Source organism: Diadema setosum, chromosome 3 (genome assembly GCF_964275005.1).
Source record: "Diadema setosum chromosome 3, eeDiaSeto1, whole genome shotgun sequence".
NCBI classification, from domain to species: domain Eukaryota; kingdom Metazoa; phylum Echinodermata; class Echinoidea; order Diadematoida; family Diadematidae; genus Diadema; species Diadema setosum.
The window spans coordinates 36,076,478-36,099,289 of record NC_092687.1 but is presented as its reverse complement, the minus strand read 5'-3'; the positions used below and the strand labels follow the sequence as shown (position 1 = coordinate 36,099,289).

Below are 22,812 nucleotides of genomic sequence, written 5' to 3'. Positions count from 1 at the left end.
GAAAAATATATATATGCATGGACAAACAACAGAAGAAATTAGCATACATGTATTTTTCTTCCAACATTAGTCAAACATTATTCAGCACTTTATGTGTCATAGGACTCTTCAAAACGACTCTCATTGCCATGCTTCTCATCTGTAGTGGTCTAAGGGGCACAGATATACACGTAAACATAGACTTCTAAAATGTTTAATACTCAAACACAACAAACAAGCAAACAAACAAAACAGACAATGCACAAAAAAACTTGGTAGCTTTTCAGGAGGAGACAACACAAAATGGGGAATTCCCTTCAACACACGTTCAACAGTAGGCCTACGCATCTGCCACTCTTAACGTACACCATGCTTGAAACACAAGCCACAATGAACATAAAAAAGACACACGAAAAAAAGAAGAACAAAGTCATTTTAGTCCAGATAATGTTGTCATGTGTACACATCTTGCAGATCATTTATTGACACAAGCCATGCCTGACTTGAAGTGCTGCAAATTATAACGAGACAGAGCTAAAATGCTGACATGCAAGCTCAACAAGACACAGTGTTGTTATATAATCTGAAAGAGCAAAGAGTACAGACCACTCTGTATCAAACAATTTAGATTCATTTTCTAGGCCTTAAATACCGCACAAAATAAAAAAGAAACCAGAACAGAACAATATACACATATTGGACGTAAACTCTACAACAAAACTACAAACCGCAGACCCATCCATGCTACTGCATTTTAATATAAAAAAGTTATCTCTTATAATGGGTGTTTGTAGCTCAGTTTTGAAAGTCGGGTGAAGTCTTTTGCAAGTAAGGTTTACTGTATGAAGGAATTTGAAAGATACTGTCGAAAAGAGAATAAAATATGAAGATCCTCTATGTCAAAGCAAAGATTAATAATTGGTCAATTACCATGGCATCACTTCTGGTTGATGTCAAATATCCTGGTTTAACAAATCTGAATCAATCCTTTTCCAAAGTTTGCAGCATTAGACAGAGATTCACTATCTGATTGTCTGTTGTACAGTCTGACATTATGGCTCAAAAGAGAGAGTGACAGATTCAACAGAAACATGATACCAAGAAACGAGATATATGAAGTAACGCTGACATATTTTTCTTCATAATTTTGCAGAGAGGAAAATCTTGTGAATTCCTGTACCAGAAAGTAAAAACAAAATATATACAAGCAAAGCCTCCTTTATACACCCTCCATATCATCGACTCATTTGTATGGGTTGGTTTACTGTGACATGTTCAGTATTAAGTGATAAGAGAGGTGTTGTAGAACATGAACAGCCTTTAGAAACACAAGCTGTTAAATAATTTGTGTCTGACATATCCACTGAAACCCGTTACGCACAATGTGCACATTGGGTCTATGATTGGGCAATTGTTCTCTTAATGCCTACCGTGTCCCACAATGCATGCATGGCAGGAATCCCCCACAAGAGTAATTGTAATTCAGGAAATGTGAAAGCAGTACCATTGGTTACAATTAGCAAATGTCAGAAAGGCAAAGAAATTGTTAATCATTTCCATGAAAAAAAAAAAAAAAAAATCCTAGAACACACAAATGTGTAGAGACAATAACAAGGCCACATGCATGTAGATAGCATACAAACACAGCATACATTGTTGGTATAAGAAAAGTATCAACTACTCATCTGACAAAGCTGCTTGAAACATGATACGAAAACTTTCTAACACTTTCCATGGAACTTTTTTTTTTCCCAATACCCTGTTGTATTGCTTGGACCTGACAACTTGAAACTTTGTTTCTTGTATCACCATTTAATATTTATTGTCATTGTACAATCAAATCGTCACAAGCTTGTAGCATATTGCCCTCCATCTTAACGGTCAATCCAGTCTTCCTAAATCAACTGTTGTAGTATGCTTGTATTATTTTTGTAATCCATGTGACATCATTATTGTTGACTCAATCTCTCAATAATAAACAGGACATACACCTGTACATGGTAGTATCTTATACAACCCATCTCAGACATGACTCTGGGATTGGAACGAAGGGGTCATATCTGAACACAACCTTTCTATGCCCAGCTGATTTAATGTAGTGAAGTAAACATCAAACATAAACTCTGGTATAAGCAGGAATGTCTTAAATAAAATACATGTCAATAAGAGATCCAGTTTGATATGAGAAGCTGGATCCTGATTTTAAAAAATCAAACAGAAATGGTAGCAATGTTGGTAGTTTACAAACGTTTCAGTAAAGATTAAAAAAATGAAAGAACATTTGTAATAGCAGGCTATGATGTGGCACTTCTTGTGATGAAAGATACAAAGTGAAAAAATGTTGAGCTAAAATAGAGATTGATTGAGGAATGTGTGTGTATGGTGGGAATGGTTTTCATGCGTACCCTTGCGTAGAAAACAAAATCATGAATCATGATTTCGCTCTAATCTACCTCGATTTACATCACGTTTTTCTCATAATCATGGCAGACTAGTAGGCAACATGTATTACCAACTTCAATCAATGCTTTGAGCAATTTACCTAAATCACTCATAGGAGAGGAAAAATGAAATAGAAATATTTTAATTTGCTCTTTATAGAACTGGTCCATCTGGATAAATTGATTCATACAATCTACATAAGTGTAAGGGCTATTAAAATGCAGTAAAGTTTTATACCATCAGTTTTAAACTGTGGCGAGGAGATGTATCACAGCTATTCCGCTAGACACAGTCAAACCTGTGTATGCTTTTGTGTTTTATACCATACAGAGCTTGGATGTGAACCTAGTTGAGACTGATAATTACATTATCATGAAACATGAAAGACTAGTAGTCTATACCTCCAGCCGTGTCTAAATACTGTTCAAGGTTACACAACATTCATATCGACTCCATCTGTACACACCATGCTGCGATATTACTAGGGTTATATAGCGATGCAGCTGTGGACAAAATCAAGCCTGCGCTGTTCCACAAAAAAAAAAAAACAACCAAACAAACACAAAAAAAAATAAAAGAACAGTTAATACCAGTATAAAGGCTTTACTATTCTAATGGGGGAGAAAAAAAGAAGAGATTCTTTGTTTTGCTATTTAAATGCTCAGAGCATAATTTCATCAGGCAACATATCTCCATTTTACAGCTACATGTTGTAGCACTAATGAGTAGTGCGTTTACAGTGTTAGCATTGCTTGGAATGATTAACGATGAACATTTATCATCAAATCAAAAAGCAGTAAATTGTACCATGCTGCAACAAGTGATACACAATGGGAAATCATAGAGATGAATTAGGACAGAAATGTACCCCCCCCCCCCCCCACACACCTGTATTTCAACAATCTATTTTACATTTCCATAGAATGTCCAAAATGTAGACAGAACAAAAAGAAAAAAAAAAATCTCTAATTCATATTTACGAGGTGCAAGGAAAAGGGAGTTAGAAACTCTACCAGTCTTAGATACTGTAGTTGTCCATCATGTTAGTGGACAATTCATGACTAAAAAAATTGTCTCTATATCAAAAGGCCTTGTTAAGAGAGAATGGTAGACATCCTGTATTAACGTACAATTGAAATCATGAAAAGGATTCCAATGTTGGATGAAAAAAAAAAAAGAAGAAAAAAAAAGAAAAGAGCTGTTTCCTAATACAGGGCTCCACACTAACTTTTATTTTTGGTGGCCCAAAGGCAAACATCCGACCTTTTTTGGTGGCCCGATCAGGCCGCCAAATTCTTCATTTTTGAAATTTTGGTGGCCCGACGTGCGTTTTTGGTGGCCCTGGGCCACTGGGCCACCGTTAGTGTCGAGCCCTGCCTAATACATCGTTGAAAGTAGCAAAGACACTTTCATCAGTCTGCAGACTTAACAGTGTATTCCCTTCTATCACATAAACATTAGAACATTCAGAAACAATTCAACTGACACACTCAGAAATCGATAGGACTTGCAGATACAGTATGACATGTCCAGATGTAATGGGCTTTGCTTCTTAACCCGTTGAAGACAAGTCCCGAGTATACTCAGGCAGGTGTCTATGGAAAATGCGTGTTGTAGCTAAAATCAATCTGTACTAAATGGGATAATATCACGCTTGGCATTTGAGGGTTATTTACGTACATCAAAAAAGATATATCATATAGGCATATTGTGCTGTGTAAAGAGGAACACCCATGCACACACACCCACACACACACCAATATTATGGACGCTGATAAGAATGCGGCACTTATGAATCTAGAATATGGACCCAGATAACATGCATTTCACTGCAAAATTGAGAAGAATGATACATTTTTGCAGGAATGGCATCCACATCAGAAAACAAGCAATCATTTTTTTTTTTTCCAGACATGTTGTAAAACAGTATTCATACAGAGATGTCCAACCTACAATGGAAAGGAAATAACATGAAATATTAAATCAAAATGTCAGCTCGCTTTTGTTTTCGCAACACAAACCCTGGTTCTTCCATTTGACAAATATACTACACTATATGCATGCCTTGCAACATACGCATCATCCTGCACGAAAATAGAACTATACAATGTGACTTTTGTATCTTTTTATAAAGAGTAACATAAACGACTTTCTCTTATTCACATTACCTCTATATCTCTCTGTGGATGAGATTCGAAATTACAGTAACTGTAAACAAAACACCTAAAGTTATTCTATTGTACATATTTTTATATGCATTGATACTGATCACTTCAAAAAATAGACTTCCTGACTGAATTATCTGACCCTTTGGCATTAATGCCACTCAATACCTTTTACATGTTGACAGATATTCAGCATAGTTGCATTTGGATGCAAGCATGTAGCCACATAAAACTGACTTCACCCATACCCACTGTACTCTACTAGGGTAAGGGAAAACCAGAGGATACAACGGACAACTACATGGTATCTCAAAATACATTTTGTACATACGCAAAAATTCTCCATGTCCAAGAAAAGAATGGAAACCATATCCAAATCCCATATTATGTTGTGATTTAATAGCAACAAAAAATTGTGCAACTACAGCTGTACACATTCTATAACCCTTACAAAAGAAAATAAAGGGAATAAAGGTGTAAATTTAGTGCATGATTACAATAGCATTGTACAAACATCATATTGTGGTACAAGTCTTTTTGGTTGTTTTCTTGCGAAAGGCTTACATTTTTTTTTTCCCCACCAGCACTGGAGGATCCATCTTACGGTCGCCATCTATTTTGAGTTTTCTCTCTCCGTGCCAAGGGCGAGTGCCATGAGGCAGGCGAAGATCGTCATGACCATCTTGGGTTTGACTTCTACGATGTCCTCGGGAAGGGCGTAGACCATGGCGCCTCGCTTGCGAGCGATGGAGATGGTGTACTGGGCATTCTGCAGCCGATTCTGGTACACTTGCTGCATGGGGGTGGAGGGGGGGGGGGGGAGGGGTGAAATAGGAGAAGATTAGAAAACACCATCAATCACATATCAAAATCAGGTACAACCAATGAGGAACCAACTAGAAACATATTTGAAATGGCTGTGATACAATGCCTTGTACATTATCCAAAAACAAAGCAAAGCAAATTGGTTCTAGCCCAACCTTTTCATTAGTTCCTCTTAGTTCCTCTTCTTCTTCTTCTTTTTTTTTTTTTTTTTTTTTGATATCTCAGCCACTTCAATCCAATTTTCATCAAACAAACTTTGAATTCCTCATAGAATATTCTGCCCCCCCCCCCCCTACGGAAAAAAGCAGTAACCGACATTTTTATGAATCTTTACTTTTTTGCAAAAATGAATAGTTTACCCAATGCTCTTGAATGTGAATAAGTCAGTTATGCAAAAAAAAAAAAATAAATAGAAAGTGACCAAAAATACAATTTTTCACTTATGCAAAAAGCAGTAACTGTATCCAGTTGATTCAACTTTGCAAGTTTCCCCACGGAAGAAAGCAGTAACTAACAAAACCTGCGGAAGAAAGCAGTAATTAACAATTTAGTCTAATCATTCAGACTCTGTAGTCCTTCCTGTATATTTTTTTTTTCTAATATCTTAAAAAAAAATTCTATCAATTTTTAAAACAATTTAAACAGCAGTTTCTTCTATAATGTAGGGGAGTAGATATTAAAAGATTGTTTCACCAGTAACTTGACTCTGCCCGCAGGGAATCATATGTGACCCGCTACAACAAAATAATCCTACAGTCGGGTGAGGTCGATTATTTGAAAATTGCATGACAAAATTCCCTAATCTTTCTGCTTTAAATTGATATAATTATAACACATCTTATGACAATAATCGGCTGCGGAGATATCGATGTTTAAAAGAGAGCATGTCGAGACGTATGGGAAATCTCTGTTTCGAGAAAAGCGCCCTAAAAGTTTTCCTTGCAACGCAATCGCGATCAAGGGACACGCGAGTCAGTTTTCACCTCCGGACAATAGAAGGTAAACCCTGGCAACCCCCGAAATGCTCATTCAAGCACAGCGTCGGCGGTCTCCTCACCGACCAATCAGTGACCAGGATGCCAGGAGAAGCGGCTGGGCATAGCGCACCAGTCGACTTGGCAGTGTGCGAGCTTCACGCTTCGGTTAGCGGCAAGCAGCAAACTGACCAATGAGATCACTCCGGTCGTTGTTAGGGGCGGAGCTTATCTGTGGCGCTCAATCCAAATTTTCGAACCGGTTTCTGCTTGGTTGAAACCCAAAAAACATGGCCCAGAAAAACGCTATTTTTTGGTCTTTCCTTTCATCATTTTGCTTCAAAATTTCGACAGATGATAGAAGACATGTCAGACTCCAATAATATGTCAAAATCAGAAAATCACAAGTTTTGACCAATTATCATGCTCTGACTTCAAACTTGATTTTCACGGCTTCGACCGTGCGCGACTTTAGGACCTTTTTGTTGTAGCGGGTCACATATGACAAGTTGTAGAAAAAGTTTCTTTCTGGAGACTAGCAAAGCTGGCAAACTGAGCGCGCTCAGAGTGCAGAATACGCATGCTGCATGCGCATAAATTTTGCAGCACGCTTACGACACTGCACTGCAGAATTTATCACATCACAGTAGTCACCACTTGCACAGTACAGGTCTGGTACAGTCTGAGTGACAGTGCTAACCATGCAGTCACACAGTGACTGAAAATTTTCTGCGGTCCAGGCATGCCTGCAAATTTATCATGATTTGCAGAGGAAAAGTCATGGTGGCCATGGCTTTGGCCAGAACCAGAAAATCTAGGTGAGCTGAAAATATGAGTAGAAATAATGAAATGAGATGAGCACTAGTATTAATACACTAGTCTAGATCTAGGTCTACCGCGTACCAGATCTAACGTTACAGAGTCAGAGTTAACTGTTTAGTGTTAGACAAAATGTCAGTGGGGCCTAATCTAACATTAGATCTCGGTCTAGCACTATTGTATTGCAGTATTGCAAGCTATGCTCTTTAATATTTCAATTTTTAAAGTGGTTTCTAACTACCTTGCAAAAAGTTACCGTGTACACCTGAATCACCATCTCAACCAAAAAATATATCATCCCTTTAAAGGAGTGGGGCTGTATTAAACAGCAGGCTTGTAAGGGAGGAAATTTACATAAGCAGGGGGTTTCCAATGATGGCAGTTCAAGGATGGGGTTGTGGGGGTGGGGTTGCAAGGACGGGATGACATAGGTAGAATAAAAAGAGTGGAGTTCTAAGGGTGGAGTTGTAAGAGTGGAGCGAAGGGGAGGGGGGAGGAGGGAGGATTCATTTACACATACGTCTTCATCCTCAGCTCCCTCGTTGGGGTCGATGTAGAGGTCGTAGTTGATGCTGCCAGGAGAGATGGCGTCCACGAGGTCCATGATGACGCGGCCGTCGCCGATCACCGGATCTTGGAAGGACTTGATGCGCGAGTCCTTGCCTGCTTGCTCAAGCTGTTCTCATCAGGGCAGAAATCAAACAGAATGATGGAAAGGGAAATTCTATTTTATGATTGAATTCATTTTCATGTTTCTTGGTGCAAAAAATACATCTAATATAGCAATATGAATTAATACATGATATCTCGCCAGGAAACATACACGTGTAACAGAATATTGCAAACACATACATGTACAACATAGAGGTCGACCCATGAAGGCTGGAATCTGAGAATGCTAAAGAAATATGATGGAACCTAAGTTACGATAACTTTACATCTTTTAAACACTTTTTGAATGGGTTGAGATGATCCTATTTAAACAAGTATCTATCAAGCTTAGAGCTCACGGTTTTAAACGAATCTATGTAAAAAAAAAGTCAAACATTCATTTTGACTTCCTTTTTTTGTTCGTTCCAAGCTGGCCAGTCACATTTTAAATTTTTATTCCACAAATTAAAACATGCCAAATTCATCTTCTTTACTAATACATGTGCATGAAAAATCACTAATGCCGAAATTTTCACTTTAACAATACTCTGTCTGTGCCAATACGCCACATCCATTTGTACAGGGTACCTTTTTATCTTCTTCTTCTTCTTCTTCTTTCTAATATTTTGATGCTGTCATTTTGTCTTATTTTTCTATAAAAGCAAGTCATTAGACATATATGACGACACAGACTGTATTCTAAAACAAGAACCTCTTAATTGACACAGAGCTCTACATGATTGTTCGAAACCCCACCTGGGCCCCATTTCATAAAAAAAATGTTAGGATAGCAACTCTTGCTGGAATAGCAACTTCCCATAGAAACAGCCAATCGGGAAGCTGCATTCTTCTCGTTAACATGACAATTGCCATTCCAACAAAGAGTTGCTATCATATCATCTTTTTTTATGAAACTGGGCCCAGATTCATGTGGAGAAGCAAATAAATGTACCTTCTGGTTGGCCCAGTCCACAATCTCTGCGTCGGTGACAGCCTTCTCAGAGCCGCTGATGTTCTGCAACATGCGGAGTGTGTAGGCCCTCATCAGCTGCCAGACCAGGGCTGGACGGAAGGAAATATCAACCACTGTCATCACCATCCTTTTCACATTTTGATAAAGCATGCTTGCACTTTTTTTCACACAAGGAAAGAGCACTTTTGACTATTAAATAGCTCTTTCAGAAAGCAGGGGAAATAACATTACCCCTTTAACACAACGCATGTCCGCAACAAGTACAATATTGTACGTGTACAATAAAATATTTGTTTTGTTTTTATTTTGCTTTTAATTGGCAATCAGCAATGATTTTCTGCATGAACAGGCTCAGTGGAGCATAAGTTGAAAATCTTAAGGAGTGCTCCTGGGCCCAACTTTGTGTATAAATTAAGTATAAGCCAACTCTCTCTCCCTCTTTCTCTAACATACCGAGGGTCAGCTTGTCATTGCCATCGTTGATGTCCTTGCCCCCGATGCCGACCAGGGAGAACTTCATCTGGCGGCCGAGCTCGATGCAGTAGTTGCAGTTCTCCACCTTCTTCATGTTGCCGCCCATCTTCTTCAGCTTCTCGCCCTGATTCACCTTGTCCCAGTTCACCATCCCCGGCGAGCAGATGTCAATCAACTAGAAAAGGGTCAAAAGGTCAAAAGGTCAAAACAATCATACAGACCCCAGATCACCGTCCATGGAATGCAGACCTCAATCAAATGTATCAATACACGATTAAAGGCCAACGATGCAATCATACAATCTCAATGTACCACCTCGGGCGAGAAGATGTCAATCAACTATACAAGGGTCAAAAGTCAAAAGGTCAAAAAGGCTAAAGGTATAGTATAGTATAGTACAGTCCCAGTTCATCATCCAAGGAGAGCAGACCTCAATCAAATGAAATGGTACTATACAATCAAAGGTCAATGATGCAATCATACAATCCCAATGCACCATCCCAGGCTAGCAGATATCAATCAACTATAAAAGATTAACAAAGGTCAAAAGGTCAAAAGTCAAAAGGCTAAAGAATCATACAGTCACAGTTCATTATCCAAGGCAAACAGACCTCAATCAAATATATCATATGGTCAAAGGTCAAAGAATTCACCATCCCAGGCTAGCAGATGTCAAACATTTAAAGTCAACAGGTCAAAAGGTCAAATTATCACATAGAAAGATCAAACATCCAACTGTACACATACGAAGATACATTGTATGATTATATATTTTCTGGATTTCTTTTCCTTTTTCATGACAATAGATAGATAAATGAACTACAAAATGAACCTGCTCTGCTTCTTAGCACGAAGAAAAGAAAGTATAGTTGAGCGAGCCCCACCTGTAGCAAGACCAGCCCATTGCACAGGTCCGAGTACAGATAGTTGACGTGAGGTTTGACGTTCAAACTATTCATCCAGTTGCGGAATGCTGCAATCAAACATACAGACATTTTACAACATTATCATCCTGTTCTTTTCTGAATATTCATTCCATATAAAAGCTAATGCGGAGTACATTACTAGCCCAACAAAAGAAAAAAAGGAAGAGAAGAAAAATGAAGACGAAGAAGTAGAAGAAAGACATATAAGAAGAAAAGGAAAAAGACCGATAGTCGACCAAGTCAGATTCACCAGACTGTGATCCGATACACTTCCGTAGGTGTCCAGAAGCAACAAATTTTGCTTCCGATTCAACTGACTAATGAGAAAAAATCTCTGTCGAATAGGACCACTTTCTGCATGGCTGTTTTCAACTGCTCTTCTTGAAGACTATTTTTATCATGTTTTGCAAAGTCTGTGGTTGGAGAGGTCATTGCAGACTAGTGCTAACTATGACCTGGCTTATTGTGTCGCACCATGATGACCTTTCTGTTGTACGGAGGCACACTGCCAGACAATAAATCTATAGAGTGGGCTTGGTAATCTACAAACAGGTCAATTATTGGAGGAATAACAGGATGCTGATGAAAAAACACATGTCACGTTAATAACTATGTGCCTGGGCACATGAAAACGGTTCAATAAGGTAGTGGATAGTTGAAAATTTTGAAACATCCCATCAGGGTTCTTTAGTGTTGTTTTTATTATGGTAGTAAAAATCAAATTCAATACAATAAAATAATGAGAATATGAAAAACAAATGCAGTGGATAGCCCATCAGTCAATCAAATTCAACATACAGTTGAACCTCTATTATCCGGCCTCCCTTTATCCGGATCTCTCTATTATCCGGACGCAATCTCGCCGTGATTTTTTTTAAATCTTTTTTTAATAATTACGGGAGGAAAGGGGGATTCCCAACGGATACATTTCTTAATAATTATTTAGGTAAATCATCCCAAGAATTTATAAAAGAAAATGATTTCATTCTTGCAAACACGAACCTCTATTTTGGGGTCTGTTACTGTGTGTAACAATGAAAAGGTTGCAGTATACACATTACTACATGTGGTACTACAATGGGCTACATCAGTACATGTGTATGTATATGTAGACTCTACATGTATAAAGCATTGAGTCTCCCGTATCCGGCCAAATCCCTTATCCGGACGAGCCCCGGTCCCGACTTGTCCGGATACGAGAGGTTCAACTGTAATAAGATAATGAGAAAAAAAAATGCAGTGGATAGCCCATTATTAGAACTGACAACATAGAGATCACTAGTGTTCCATGGGGCCTGGTCTCCATGGTAACAAGTTGGGATGCAGTCCTTACTCTTCTCTTCCCTCGTCTCCTCGATCTCCTCATACTCAATCTCTCCTGGAGGCTCCAAACCAGGGTGGTGGTTGAAGAGGTTTGCCACGAAGGCCATGTTCAGCTTGGAATTTCCTGCCACGATATCCTACAATGAAAAATGTTTAATTATTATTTCATTTATTTTCATTATTATTTTTTTTTTTAATTTCTGATACATTTATGTTGTATTTTATATCCGCACGGACCTGCGGAAGAACAGTCTCTGGACTTAAGTATAACTGTATGTGTTCTGCTTAAATTAAGGAATAAAAGGAAATGAAAACTATTACTGTTACTAGCAGCACCCGTGTTCAGAGGAAATAAAGTGGTCGAAAACGGTAGATGGTTGGTACAGACAGGTGGTCACTGTAGTAGGTTGACTGTACAATGTATGGTGACCAATGTACCTTGGCTGTGACTAACGTATCTTAGCTGTGACTAACATACCTTGGCTGTGACTAATGTACCTTGGCTGTGACTATCGTACCTTGGCTGTGCCTAACATACCTTGGCTGTGACTAACGAACCTTGGCTGTGACTAACGTACCTTGGCTGTGGCTAACGTTCCTTGGCTGTGACTAACACATATTGGTTGTGACTAACGTACCTTGGCTGTGACTAACATACCTTGGCTGTGACTATCGTACCTTGGATATGTCTAATACACTTTGGCTCTGACTAACGTATCTTGGATGTGACTAACATACCCCGGCGTGAAGTGAATCTCGGCCTCATCTAAGAAGAAACTAATATACTTTGAGTCTAATATACTTTGGCTGTGACTAACGTACCTTGGATGTGACCAGCGTACCTTGGCTGTGACTAACGAGCCTTGGCTGTGACTAACACATATTGGTTGTGACTAACGTACCTTGGCTGTGACTATCATACCTTTGGATATGACTACATGTAATATACCTTGGCTGTGACTAACGTATCTTGGATGTGACTAACGTACCTTGGCTGTGACTAACATACCTTGGGTGTGACAAACGCCTTGCAGCCGAGAAGGTCAGCATTTCCCAACACCAGCTCTGCCCGCCTCTCCATATTTGATTGCTGGAGAAAGAAAATGAGAGAAAAACAGAAATAAAAACAGAAATAGTAAGACAAAAAGACAGAGTTACAAGGAGGAACAGAAAAAGACAGAGAGACAGAGAGATAGATAGAAAGAGGGAGAGAGAGAGAAAAAAATACAAACATTCCCGTCAAGCTTTTGATAGCATATGACGATCCACACAAAATGTATGTACAATCCATACGTGTATGCATAATTATTTGTGTTTATCAAATGCATGTACAGTAAAATGCATTTGGTGAAAAAATGCCATCGAATCACATCAAATACTGTAAAACCAGATATCAAAATCTTGCGACTTCTAAATAAAGAAAACCACAGTTATAAACTGAATGTCCTGTATTGCCAGGTAAAGATTTGCTTTAACCTGCATTATCATGTTTGAAGATTTTACAGCTCAAAGCAACTCCAGAAACGTCTTGTCTATTTTCTACATGGCATTCCAGCTGGCAATGAATGCTGTACAAGTGTGCGCACACACATTGACAGAGTGTGCTACGCACCGGTATGAAGCTACAGTTTATGCACTATGAAATAATATCAAAGCAGACCCTATGAATATCCTCCTGATGTAACAAGGGCGAGCCAATCTTCTAATGAAGTGATCAGCTTTCCCAATAGGTAACCGTTCCTGATCATTTGGAAGAAAACATTTCACATGTACAACTTACAAATGTAATAGTGCTTTTTGTAATGACATGCCAGCTACCCGTACAACATTTGGAATACCGTATCCCTTTAATCAACACAATCACCATGGTCTTCCTGTTGGACTAATACACATTGTAACTCCTGACTAGGCTGCCCAACTTTTAAGGTCAGGTTTGGAGGAATCATCTGACTTTTGACTTTGTATTTCATTTATGTATGGAAAAGAAATTCAGAAATCAATTCAAAACAATCAATGTTGATGAACAAGTTCCAGCTATTAGTACCCAGCACATACAGGCTTTTTGAAATTAAAATGAATATACAGTTGAACCTCTCTTATCCGGCCTCCCTTTATCCGGATCTCTCTATTATACGGACGCAATCTCGCCGTGATTTTTGTTTTGATAATTACGGGAGGAAAGGGGGATTCCTAACTCCTTGAGAACTCCTACACAAACACACATGAATTACATATTACTTCGAACATGATTAACATACATTACATCAAATTTCCTTCCAAATTGCTTACCTTCAGACATTAACATCCCCAAACATCCCCAAATGTAACAACGAAAGGTTGCAGTATACACATTACTACATGTGGTACTACAATTCGCTACATCAGTACATGTGTATGTATATGTACGCGTATAAAGCATCGAGTCTCCCGTATCCGGCCAAATCCCTTATCCGGATGAGCCCCGGTCCCGACTTGTCCGGATACGAGAGGTTCAACTGTAATAAACAGAAAACATACAAATAAACACTCAAATGGACAAACAAACATAATTACAACAACCGATATTTTAGGGGTGACCAATACCTGCTTGATATCGAAACGTTGGAGAGTAATCTCACTGGGACATATCTGCCTGAGGAGTATGTCATACACTTCAGAGTCCTTGATGTCGCCGGAGAAGTCCTTGATGCGGCGTGGGGACCCTGATATCAAAAGACCACATGAATGTCAAAGGTTAATATATATTAAAACAGATAATCCGTACTTCATCAACAATCCAATATCCTATTAAATGCTTATGAATTATTCAGTGGAACAGAGAACACAGGATTGTGGTGTTTCAGACTCTTTCATATGTGACCCTGCACCTCAAAACAAACAAAAAGTCGCCAGACATGAATTTTTAGGTAAGACCATATTCTGAAAAAGCATACTTTAAGCTTTAAAATGATGTATAACTCAAATCAAATGGACTCTCGTAACCTATCTATATATTGGAAAGAAAGCACAAACTCCGGAAAAGTGTGAACTGAGAAAAGAGGCTCTGAAGTACAGTGTCTATTCAAGCGCTTAATCTTTATCAAACCGTGCTGGCTGTGCGATGAATGGGACAAAAAACAGGAAGTAAACCCTCAGAGTAACAACAATGAAGGGATCATGAGATTAAACCTAAATTAAGCATGCCTCATTAACACATTCTGTACATAATTAATGCCAACTTTCAAAGCAGTAGCACTATCCTTTCAAAAGTTGTTAGAATTGAAAGTGAAGAGTGTGGACAAGGTTTTTCAGAAATGAAAAAGGGATTCTAAGACACACCTAATCACACTATTCTATCAAAAATGTTCGAGATAAACTGCTAAAAAAACACACTTTTCTGCCCGTTTTATGATACCAAATTATAGCATAACGTAAAAGAAGACCCGCTCTTTCAGAAAATATGCAAAAGTCAAGTTCGGCTAGGTTGACCAATTTCACTTATTTTCAGTACTCACGCAAAATCAGTGTGTGCGACTTTATGTTCGTTTTGAGGTGCACGGTCACATATGATGTACACTTGCACAACACGCCACTTTTCCTACTTCAATACCCATCCCTCCAGCATAGTTACATTAAAAAAAGGAAAAAAAAAGAATTTACACATTCCTTCCACTTCTCCCCGACATACGATGAGGATATATCATTCCCCTAGCTTTTGGAAGTAGTAAGGCAAGTGCTCTTCCGTTTTCCAGAAAAGTTAAAACATGTTGATATTTTTGTTTTTCTGTGAGGTGCTTCATGACACTATAAAGTGTATAAAGCTGTAGATCATTGTAAAAAGGAAGAACAATTTACTTACAGCCATTTGTATTTGGCAACATTACCTTTTACAGTTCTACATTTTATTCGTTTTGGGGTTGTTGTTTTTTTTTGTTTGTTTGTTTGTTTGTTTTTTTTCGTAGATAATTGTCATGTAATTAGGTACAAAGTGTATGGCGAATTATATATATCAATGTAATGTTTTAGTGTTACGATAACTCGATAGGAAGACTGCAATACGTAATAGATGGCATCGTTGTAGGACAGCTTAAAGGTAAAATGTGACGCATCATCACAAAAACCATATAGTGCTGAGAGAATGATTTATTGGGTTTTGGCAAATCTGAATTCAGTAGATGCTAAGCTTTAATAACCCAGAGGTCCCACATATGATGCAGTATTTGGTACCCTGGGGTACCAAATGAAAATTCGCCATTTTGTTGAATTAATTATTTTTTTTTTTCAGCGCTGTACCCTGGCTTACCAAAAAATGTGTCAAAATACTTTTTAGTATTATTATGCACAAAAATGTTTTCTTTTTGTGATTATGCATCAATTAATGCATGCAAGTGTACAACTGTACTTCGAAAAACACCTATATGGTGCTAGATCATTGCGACGACTTTGCCGTATCCGAATTCAGAATCGGCGTGTCTGAATTCGGATACGCATTATAAATAATGGGCATGAGATGGCGCTATACAATGCGGTACCCCGGGTTACAACGGTACCCCGGTGTATGGCGTGCCGAATCATATAAGGAATGGCAGCTATTTCCACAAATACTTGTGAAAATTTACTCTGAACACCGAGATCTTATTAACCCGCTGTGGACGAGTCCCGAGTATACTGGGGCAAGCGTCTATGGGAAATGCATGTTGTAGCAAAATCAAACCGTCCTCAACAGGTTAACCTTAGAAATGGGGGGGGGGGGGGGGGGTGGGGAGGGGGAGGAGGGGAATCGGTAGGTCTGAAGGTTAATGTGAGGACACTGACCGGACTGCTCCAAGTGGTAGTTGACCCATCGGATGAGGAGCTCCTCAGGGGAGAGCTTCTGGAGGTCCTCCAGCTCTTCTCCCTCGTGGAGGAGATGGATGAGGCCAGGCACATTGTGGAGATCAATCTTGGCAAAGAGTCCAATCTGAGGTCAGCAATTAAAGGAAAAAAACAACAACAAAAATAATGATTTTAGACACCGGTCTGAGGTCAGCAAAGAGGAAAAGAAAAAATCAAAACAAACACCAGTATTTAGTGAATCAATCATTTAGTGAATCATTCTTAGGACAACAAGAAGACAACAAATAAAAACAAGAATGATTCAAGGGCCTGAATTCGCGAAGGTGGTACAATCTTTGTCGACGGTTTAAACCATGGACAAAGACCATAGTTTTGTATGGAAGACCATAGTTTTGTATGGGGCACCAACTGTCGCATGGCCTATTTCGTTACAAAATTAGTCATTTCGTTGATGTAATGTCAACAAAACTACGGTCTTTGTCCATGGATTAAACCACGGACAAAGATTGTACCACCTTCGTGAATTCAGGCCAAGGTGTCTAGACTGAGAACAGCAAAGAAGAAAAACAAACAAAGAAACAAACAAGAATGGTCAAAGAAGTTTGGTCTGAGGACACAGCAGAGAAGAAAAAACTAGAAAAGCACTCCGAAAGCACAGACCTCCGCCGAGCAGTTACTTTCCACTGATGATCTTGCTCTTCCATAGAGATTAGTGATTTTCACCCACTGAAAAATTGCCCAATTTCCCAATATAGACCTTTGTTACGTCATAAACCCTCAGATGCGCGGCGCGCCTCTCCCCAGCAGAAACTAGAGTACACACTTTAGAGCGCGCATGCAAACCTCAAATACGCGCAGCCTGAACTCCCAAGTTCCTTGACCCTACATGTCAAAATATCAAAAATCCTCCATAAATTCCCCTAAAATTCTTGTATCACTACCAAAAGTTAATCGTTTGTTACTTGTGTCATTCTCATCCTTTCCTGCAAGTTTCATCCCAATCCGTTATCTACTTTTTGAGTTATTTTGCGCACAGACAAACGAACTAACGAACAAACCAACGGTAACGAAAACATAACCTCCTCCCTTGGCGGAGGTAATAAATACAAGAAGACTGATTCGAGTCCAGTCTGAGAACAGCAAAGAGGAGGAAGAACAAAAACAACAGTTTAGGAAGAGTCCAGTCTGAGGCACCAGGGTCCCATTTCAAAAAAGATGTAAGAATAGCAACTATGCGGTTTCGAATTTCAGAATGAGGAGGGGAGGCGTTGCTTCCTTTTGAGTTCCTATCAATCACTCGAGTGGTACATACAAATTGTAGTGCATGCTTTGACTGCAGTGTGAGCATTTGAGGATGGTGGTTTTTTTCCTGCAGGAGTGCTTGAAATGTCCCTGTAAACTCCCCAACCCCCAAATGATTTGGAGTTCAATCAGTACAAACAACAGTTTAGTTTCGAAATTCTCGAGAACTGTAATTAAAAGATACCTCTGGACCGTCATTTGAATCAGGGCTGGAATTACTGTTAAAATCGCCTGTGAACTGCAAATCTAGTTTTCATACACAGGACAAAAAAGCTTAATTTCAATCGTAATTCTACAGATGCGTCATTACAATCATGTTTGAAATTATACACTCTTGGTAATTAAGGAACTGTGTAATAATAATAGTCTTGGTTACAAAAGCAAACTGCAACAGGTGTGTTTCTTTTCCTATAGACTACAAATGTACAGTTGTACCTGATGATTTATGAATGTCATCTTTTATACAGAAAAAAAAAAAAAAGATAATCTTCTCACGTTTATGAAGGTCCAGTAGCCCGAGATTGACTTCTAAGGAATATATTACTGCTGTCATTCTGCCTGTTTAACCCTTTTTGTGCCAGGGACATTGGACAGTGTGTGCAACGGGTATACGCTACATGGATTTATTGCACCAATCAGCACTCAAAGCACACGGACGGTGAAAAAGCTAAGACAGACTATAAATTTGAATATAATAAACAGGTATATAACTATAGAAACACAATGCTTTATCACAGCTGTGAAAGTAGCCGACACATATTTTACATGTGGTCAATAAATCTTTATAAGTCTGTGCACGCATACAGTACCGGTATGTGCACGTACAACATGTAGCTACAACGTATACCATGGGACAAAATCATTAGTGGGAAGAATGTTATTTTCAAAACTGGAAACAAAAATGTCATAAGTATTTAAGGGGTGTGATGAATTGTACCCGAGGAATTCTTTCTTCATGTCACTTCTTGTAGCTGTCAACATGAGAGAAAAAGAAATAAGATCCCTCCCCCCCCCCCAAAAAAAAAAAAAAAAAATCTCCAGGAGCAAATGCACAATTTCCTTCTTTTAATATGCTATCACAACTACACCCTGCCTGCAACAGAAATGGCTTTGTACAAAGGTGAGGTGAAATTAGTCATCTGTTCTCAATATTTTATGCTACTGCAATACTGTTTAAATAGCAAGACTACCACACCTTCATATTATAATTGTTTTCTTTTTTTCTTTTTTTTCTCTTCTTTTTTCTTTTTCTTTTTTTTTTTTTTTTTTGGTTATTTTGCAAACCATCTTAACACAGACAACGACATTAAAACTTATAGCTTTATTTATTATAATTATATAATATATAATTCTTTTTTTGGGGAGGGGGTGGGGGGGGGGGGGGGGAGGCATCTCATCAACACATGACTGTGCCAGTCTCTTACCCCGTTTTGGGAGGAACATCTCAATTTTGGTAAAACTTCCAAAATCTTCAGTGTATTATTTGCACGGGGCCTGTAACATAGCATGAACTTAAAGGTACATGTTACCTTTGGGAGCCGTGATTTAAAAAAAAAATCAAGATATCACCACAGCTTTCTCATACCATTACCACTTTTTTTGGCCATCTCAACATTGACACTACAGCTACACATTGTATCTCATGCCCATTTTAGGGAATAATGTTAACATTAACTCTATACCTATCTTTCAATATATACCCTTTTTTAGGGATGATCTCAACAGCAACATATGGCTACCTTCTGCCTTTTGGGAAATCATCTCAAAGGTTAACCCGTTCCATACGGGAACCTGGTGACCTGTGTACTAAGTCTATAGGGATTACAGAATTCAGTATTGAATGGGTTAACTCTACAGCAATCTTTTGCCCCTTCTTTAGGGATGATCCTAAACACATGTGGTTATATGCTCTTTTTAGGGATCATTGCAACATCAAAATGTGACATCTTTTAATCATGCCCTTTTGTAGGAATCATTTCAACATCAACATGTGGTTATAATGCCCTTGTTATGGAGACATTTTAAACATCAGCACTAACAGCTAACTTATATACCATTTTGGGGAACCATCTCACCATCAACACTACAAGAGCTATCTCATACCCTTTTTAGGGAGTTCTATCTCATACCCTTTTAAGGGAGTACAGTTATCTCAACATTCACAGCATCACAACCACTAGGAAACCAAGAACTCTACTCAACACGCTTCCTTATTTGTCAGCAAATGTGAATTTTCTGCATTTCACTTTCAGTCCAGGCGTGGTCACATTATGAAACAAAACTGTGATAGCAATTATTACCTACCCACAGATTCACTACCATTTTAAATTTGCTGCAAGGGCACTATACAGTAACTTCCTCATGTTCAGAATTGTAATACCTCACAGGAAATGAATGGACAAACAGATAGAAAAAAAAAAAATCCCTGAGAGTATCAAATAACCGACCATTATTGCATCATGAGCACCGAGAATTAACCCTTCGTGTACAGTGTCCACTGGCATAGAAAGCAAGACAGGATTGTACTCACTGTCCAATTTCCATGGGACACAAAGAGTTAATGTAAAAGCGGATATTTTCGCCCGACTAACTTTTCGCGCTCGCCCATATTAAGAAGAGTTTCGTGCGTTTTTACTTCCGAGGAATCATGACATCAACTACTGGAACATACATTGTATGGCAAGCAAAAATATTTGCATGCTTTTATTTTTGCGATAGTTTCTGGTTGCGCGAAATGATTGAAAATTTCAACACAGTGAAAATTTCCCCTTTTTACAGTAAATGGAACCTGGTGGTTGCTTAAAAGTGCATACTCAATTTGTACAGATTTTATCAAAATGTTAGTATATTACAACGTATATCATTGTCAATGACAACACAATAGTACAATTACTGTAGCTTTGATATGCAATTTACAATACTGTATACTCCTCCTGTGAACCATGATGAGAGTAATATTTAAGCACTTGATCTGCAACCTAATCGTGGTTGATTTCTCAAGTACAGATCAATTTTTTTTGCATTTCACTTTCAATTGTACGTCAGGGAATCATCAATTTCAGTTTACAAGTGTCATCGTGAGCTAGGCCTCTGTGGCAAACTCGTCTCAATTGAAAATTAATTTCGGTGGTTAGCTCCCACTCCATCATGTAGCTTGGAGTAAGAGGAGACAACCATCACGATATCTGTTTTGGTATCAGTGTGGTGACACTTTCATTTTAATGGTTACACCCGTAGCTATACACAATCTGAAAGGCTCTATTGAGCCCCATATCATTGCTGACAATGTGTAGTCCCACAGTACATGGTGTAGCATGTCGCAAATGCACTTGATACATTTATGCATTCAAACTGATTATAAAAATGTCAGCAACAGGAGAAAATTGACACATGCTTTTGATCATACCACTAGCATTTTAACACCGATGCTTCATATGAACAGATATTTCTAGTTTAGTCACTTAATTGATGAATTGTCTTAACACTGGAAAGATACCCTGATTCTTAACTCGTTGGAGGACGGACTGATTTTGCTTTAATACGTTGTATGTATTTCCCATAGACACCTGCCCGAGAGTACTCGGCACTCATCCTCAATGGGTTAAACTCACATGATATAACAGACAGCTTCATTCCTCCTACAGGGAATATACAAAATGTTTTTAACACCGACACTCAATAATTATGCAATATCCATTTCAGTATCTCGACAGATGTCATTTTGGGACTTCTATCCACCCTCAATAAACTTTTCAAACCCTGTGGGTGGAGGTAATGGGTCTGTATATTGCCCTCCCACACCAGTTATGATGTGTATACATACATGTACAACTTGATCAGCCACTGGCCGCATGCCAAGAGAGTAGCATTTCCAGGCAAGACGTTCTTACCTTAAATGGCTTGTTGTGATATGGGCTTGTATCCAATGAGTCACTCAGCCAATCTTTAATTTCTAGTTACTTTGCTTTCGCTTATAAAAGCCCCCTCCCCCCCCACCCCCCCCCCCCCCCCCCGCCAAAACTCAAAATCAATGACCTTTTTGCAGAGGAAGCTACTACCCTCAAAGGCCCACAATGTGTAATAATGTGGCATTCAGCACCACGCACAAGAATTACACTGGGGTAGAATACATGCAATATATTCTGTCACTGTTATTACAATCATAATTAACCAGTTGCTCAGGACTGAGAAAATGATTACCCACAGATTAAGCACAGTCACAACACATCCATTTTCTGCAGACCATGTCAACTTAATTAAATTCCGCTGCTGTTTCACAAACAACTCATTATTCAGATATGTGAATGTTTATGGGTGGTTTTTTTTTTTTTCAAACACTGTTTTTTTTTTGTCCCTCTTGATCTTCTTTAGACCATGATATCAAATGCTAGTTCTCTGATTAAATTTCAGGCAATTTGTCATCACATTGGCATGATCAACCGACTGAATCAAGTATACACATGACGTGGTGTCATCTTTTTCCTTTAATAGTATGAAACGCTGATCAGGACAAAATTGCACATTCTCTTTTCATCCTTTTCTTTCCAACATAGCTCTTCTTTAACACTGAAGCATTTTAACAAACTTTCAAAAATGTCTTTTTCCAGAAAACATGATTAAATTTGATCAACCCTGTTGATTGATAGGAAACAAGGCCTTTAACCCATTTGCTACATTACACATTTCCCATAGACATCCCCCCGAGTATACTCGGGACTCGTCCTCAACGGGTTAATACTACAATGCAATGTATACTATCTGACATAGCTTTGTAAACGTTATGTACAGTGCGTAAACCAACAATTTTTGTTTGTGTGTTTGTTTTCTGTCACAAGAAGCAGTATGGTATTCATTGATGGTTAAATCAGTAATGCCAGGTATTGTTTTCAGGTTTGCCTTCGTTTTTAAGGCTTATTCTAGGAGAGTTTAGATCAAGATGCAATTTTAGTTGTAGCAAAAGCGAAACGTGGTTCAGAACACACACCATAAAATGCAATTTATAGTCTTGTAAAAATGTCATGAAGGTCGATACTCGCCTCAAGAGAAGTCAACACGCTACGGCATGACACCCCGCGTTCACATTGGTCCCCGCGACGCGGGGAAAGTCCCGAGCTGTGGGACTTTCTCCTCAAAAACCATAATGT

General features: G+C 38.7%; 1 protein-coding gene across 1 annotated transcript in view; it reads right to left on the bottom strand.

Annotated features, from left to right (window-relative positions):
• Nucleotides 1-4,134: 4,134 nt before the first annotated feature.
• LOC140226358 (plastin-3-like) overlaps nucleotides 4,135-22,812 on the bottom strand; it is a 38,392-nt gene continuing 19,714 nt past the window's right edge. The window contains exons 5-13 of the mRNA XM_072306843.1: nucleotides 16,346-16,490; nucleotides 14,135-14,253; nucleotides 12,561-12,641; nucleotides 11,562-11,688; nucleotides 10,187-10,275; nucleotides 9,282-9,477; nucleotides 8,808-8,917; nucleotides 7,725-7,880; nucleotides 4,135-5,379 (exon numbers count right to left, since the gene is read on the bottom strand). Of these exons, the coding sequence (XP_072162944.1) occupies nucleotides 5,200-5,379; nucleotides 7,725-7,880; nucleotides 8,808-8,917; nucleotides 9,282-9,477; nucleotides 10,187-10,275; nucleotides 11,562-11,688; nucleotides 12,561-12,641; nucleotides 14,135-14,253; nucleotides 16,346-16,490 (1,203 nt within the window). The 3' untranslated portion in view covers nucleotides 4,135-5,199. The remainder of the gene's footprint in view (nucleotides 5,380-7,724; nucleotides 7,881-8,807; nucleotides 8,918-9,281; nucleotides 9,478-10,186; nucleotides 10,276-11,561; nucleotides 11,689-12,560; nucleotides 12,642-14,134; nucleotides 14,254-16,345; nucleotides 16,491-22,812) is intronic.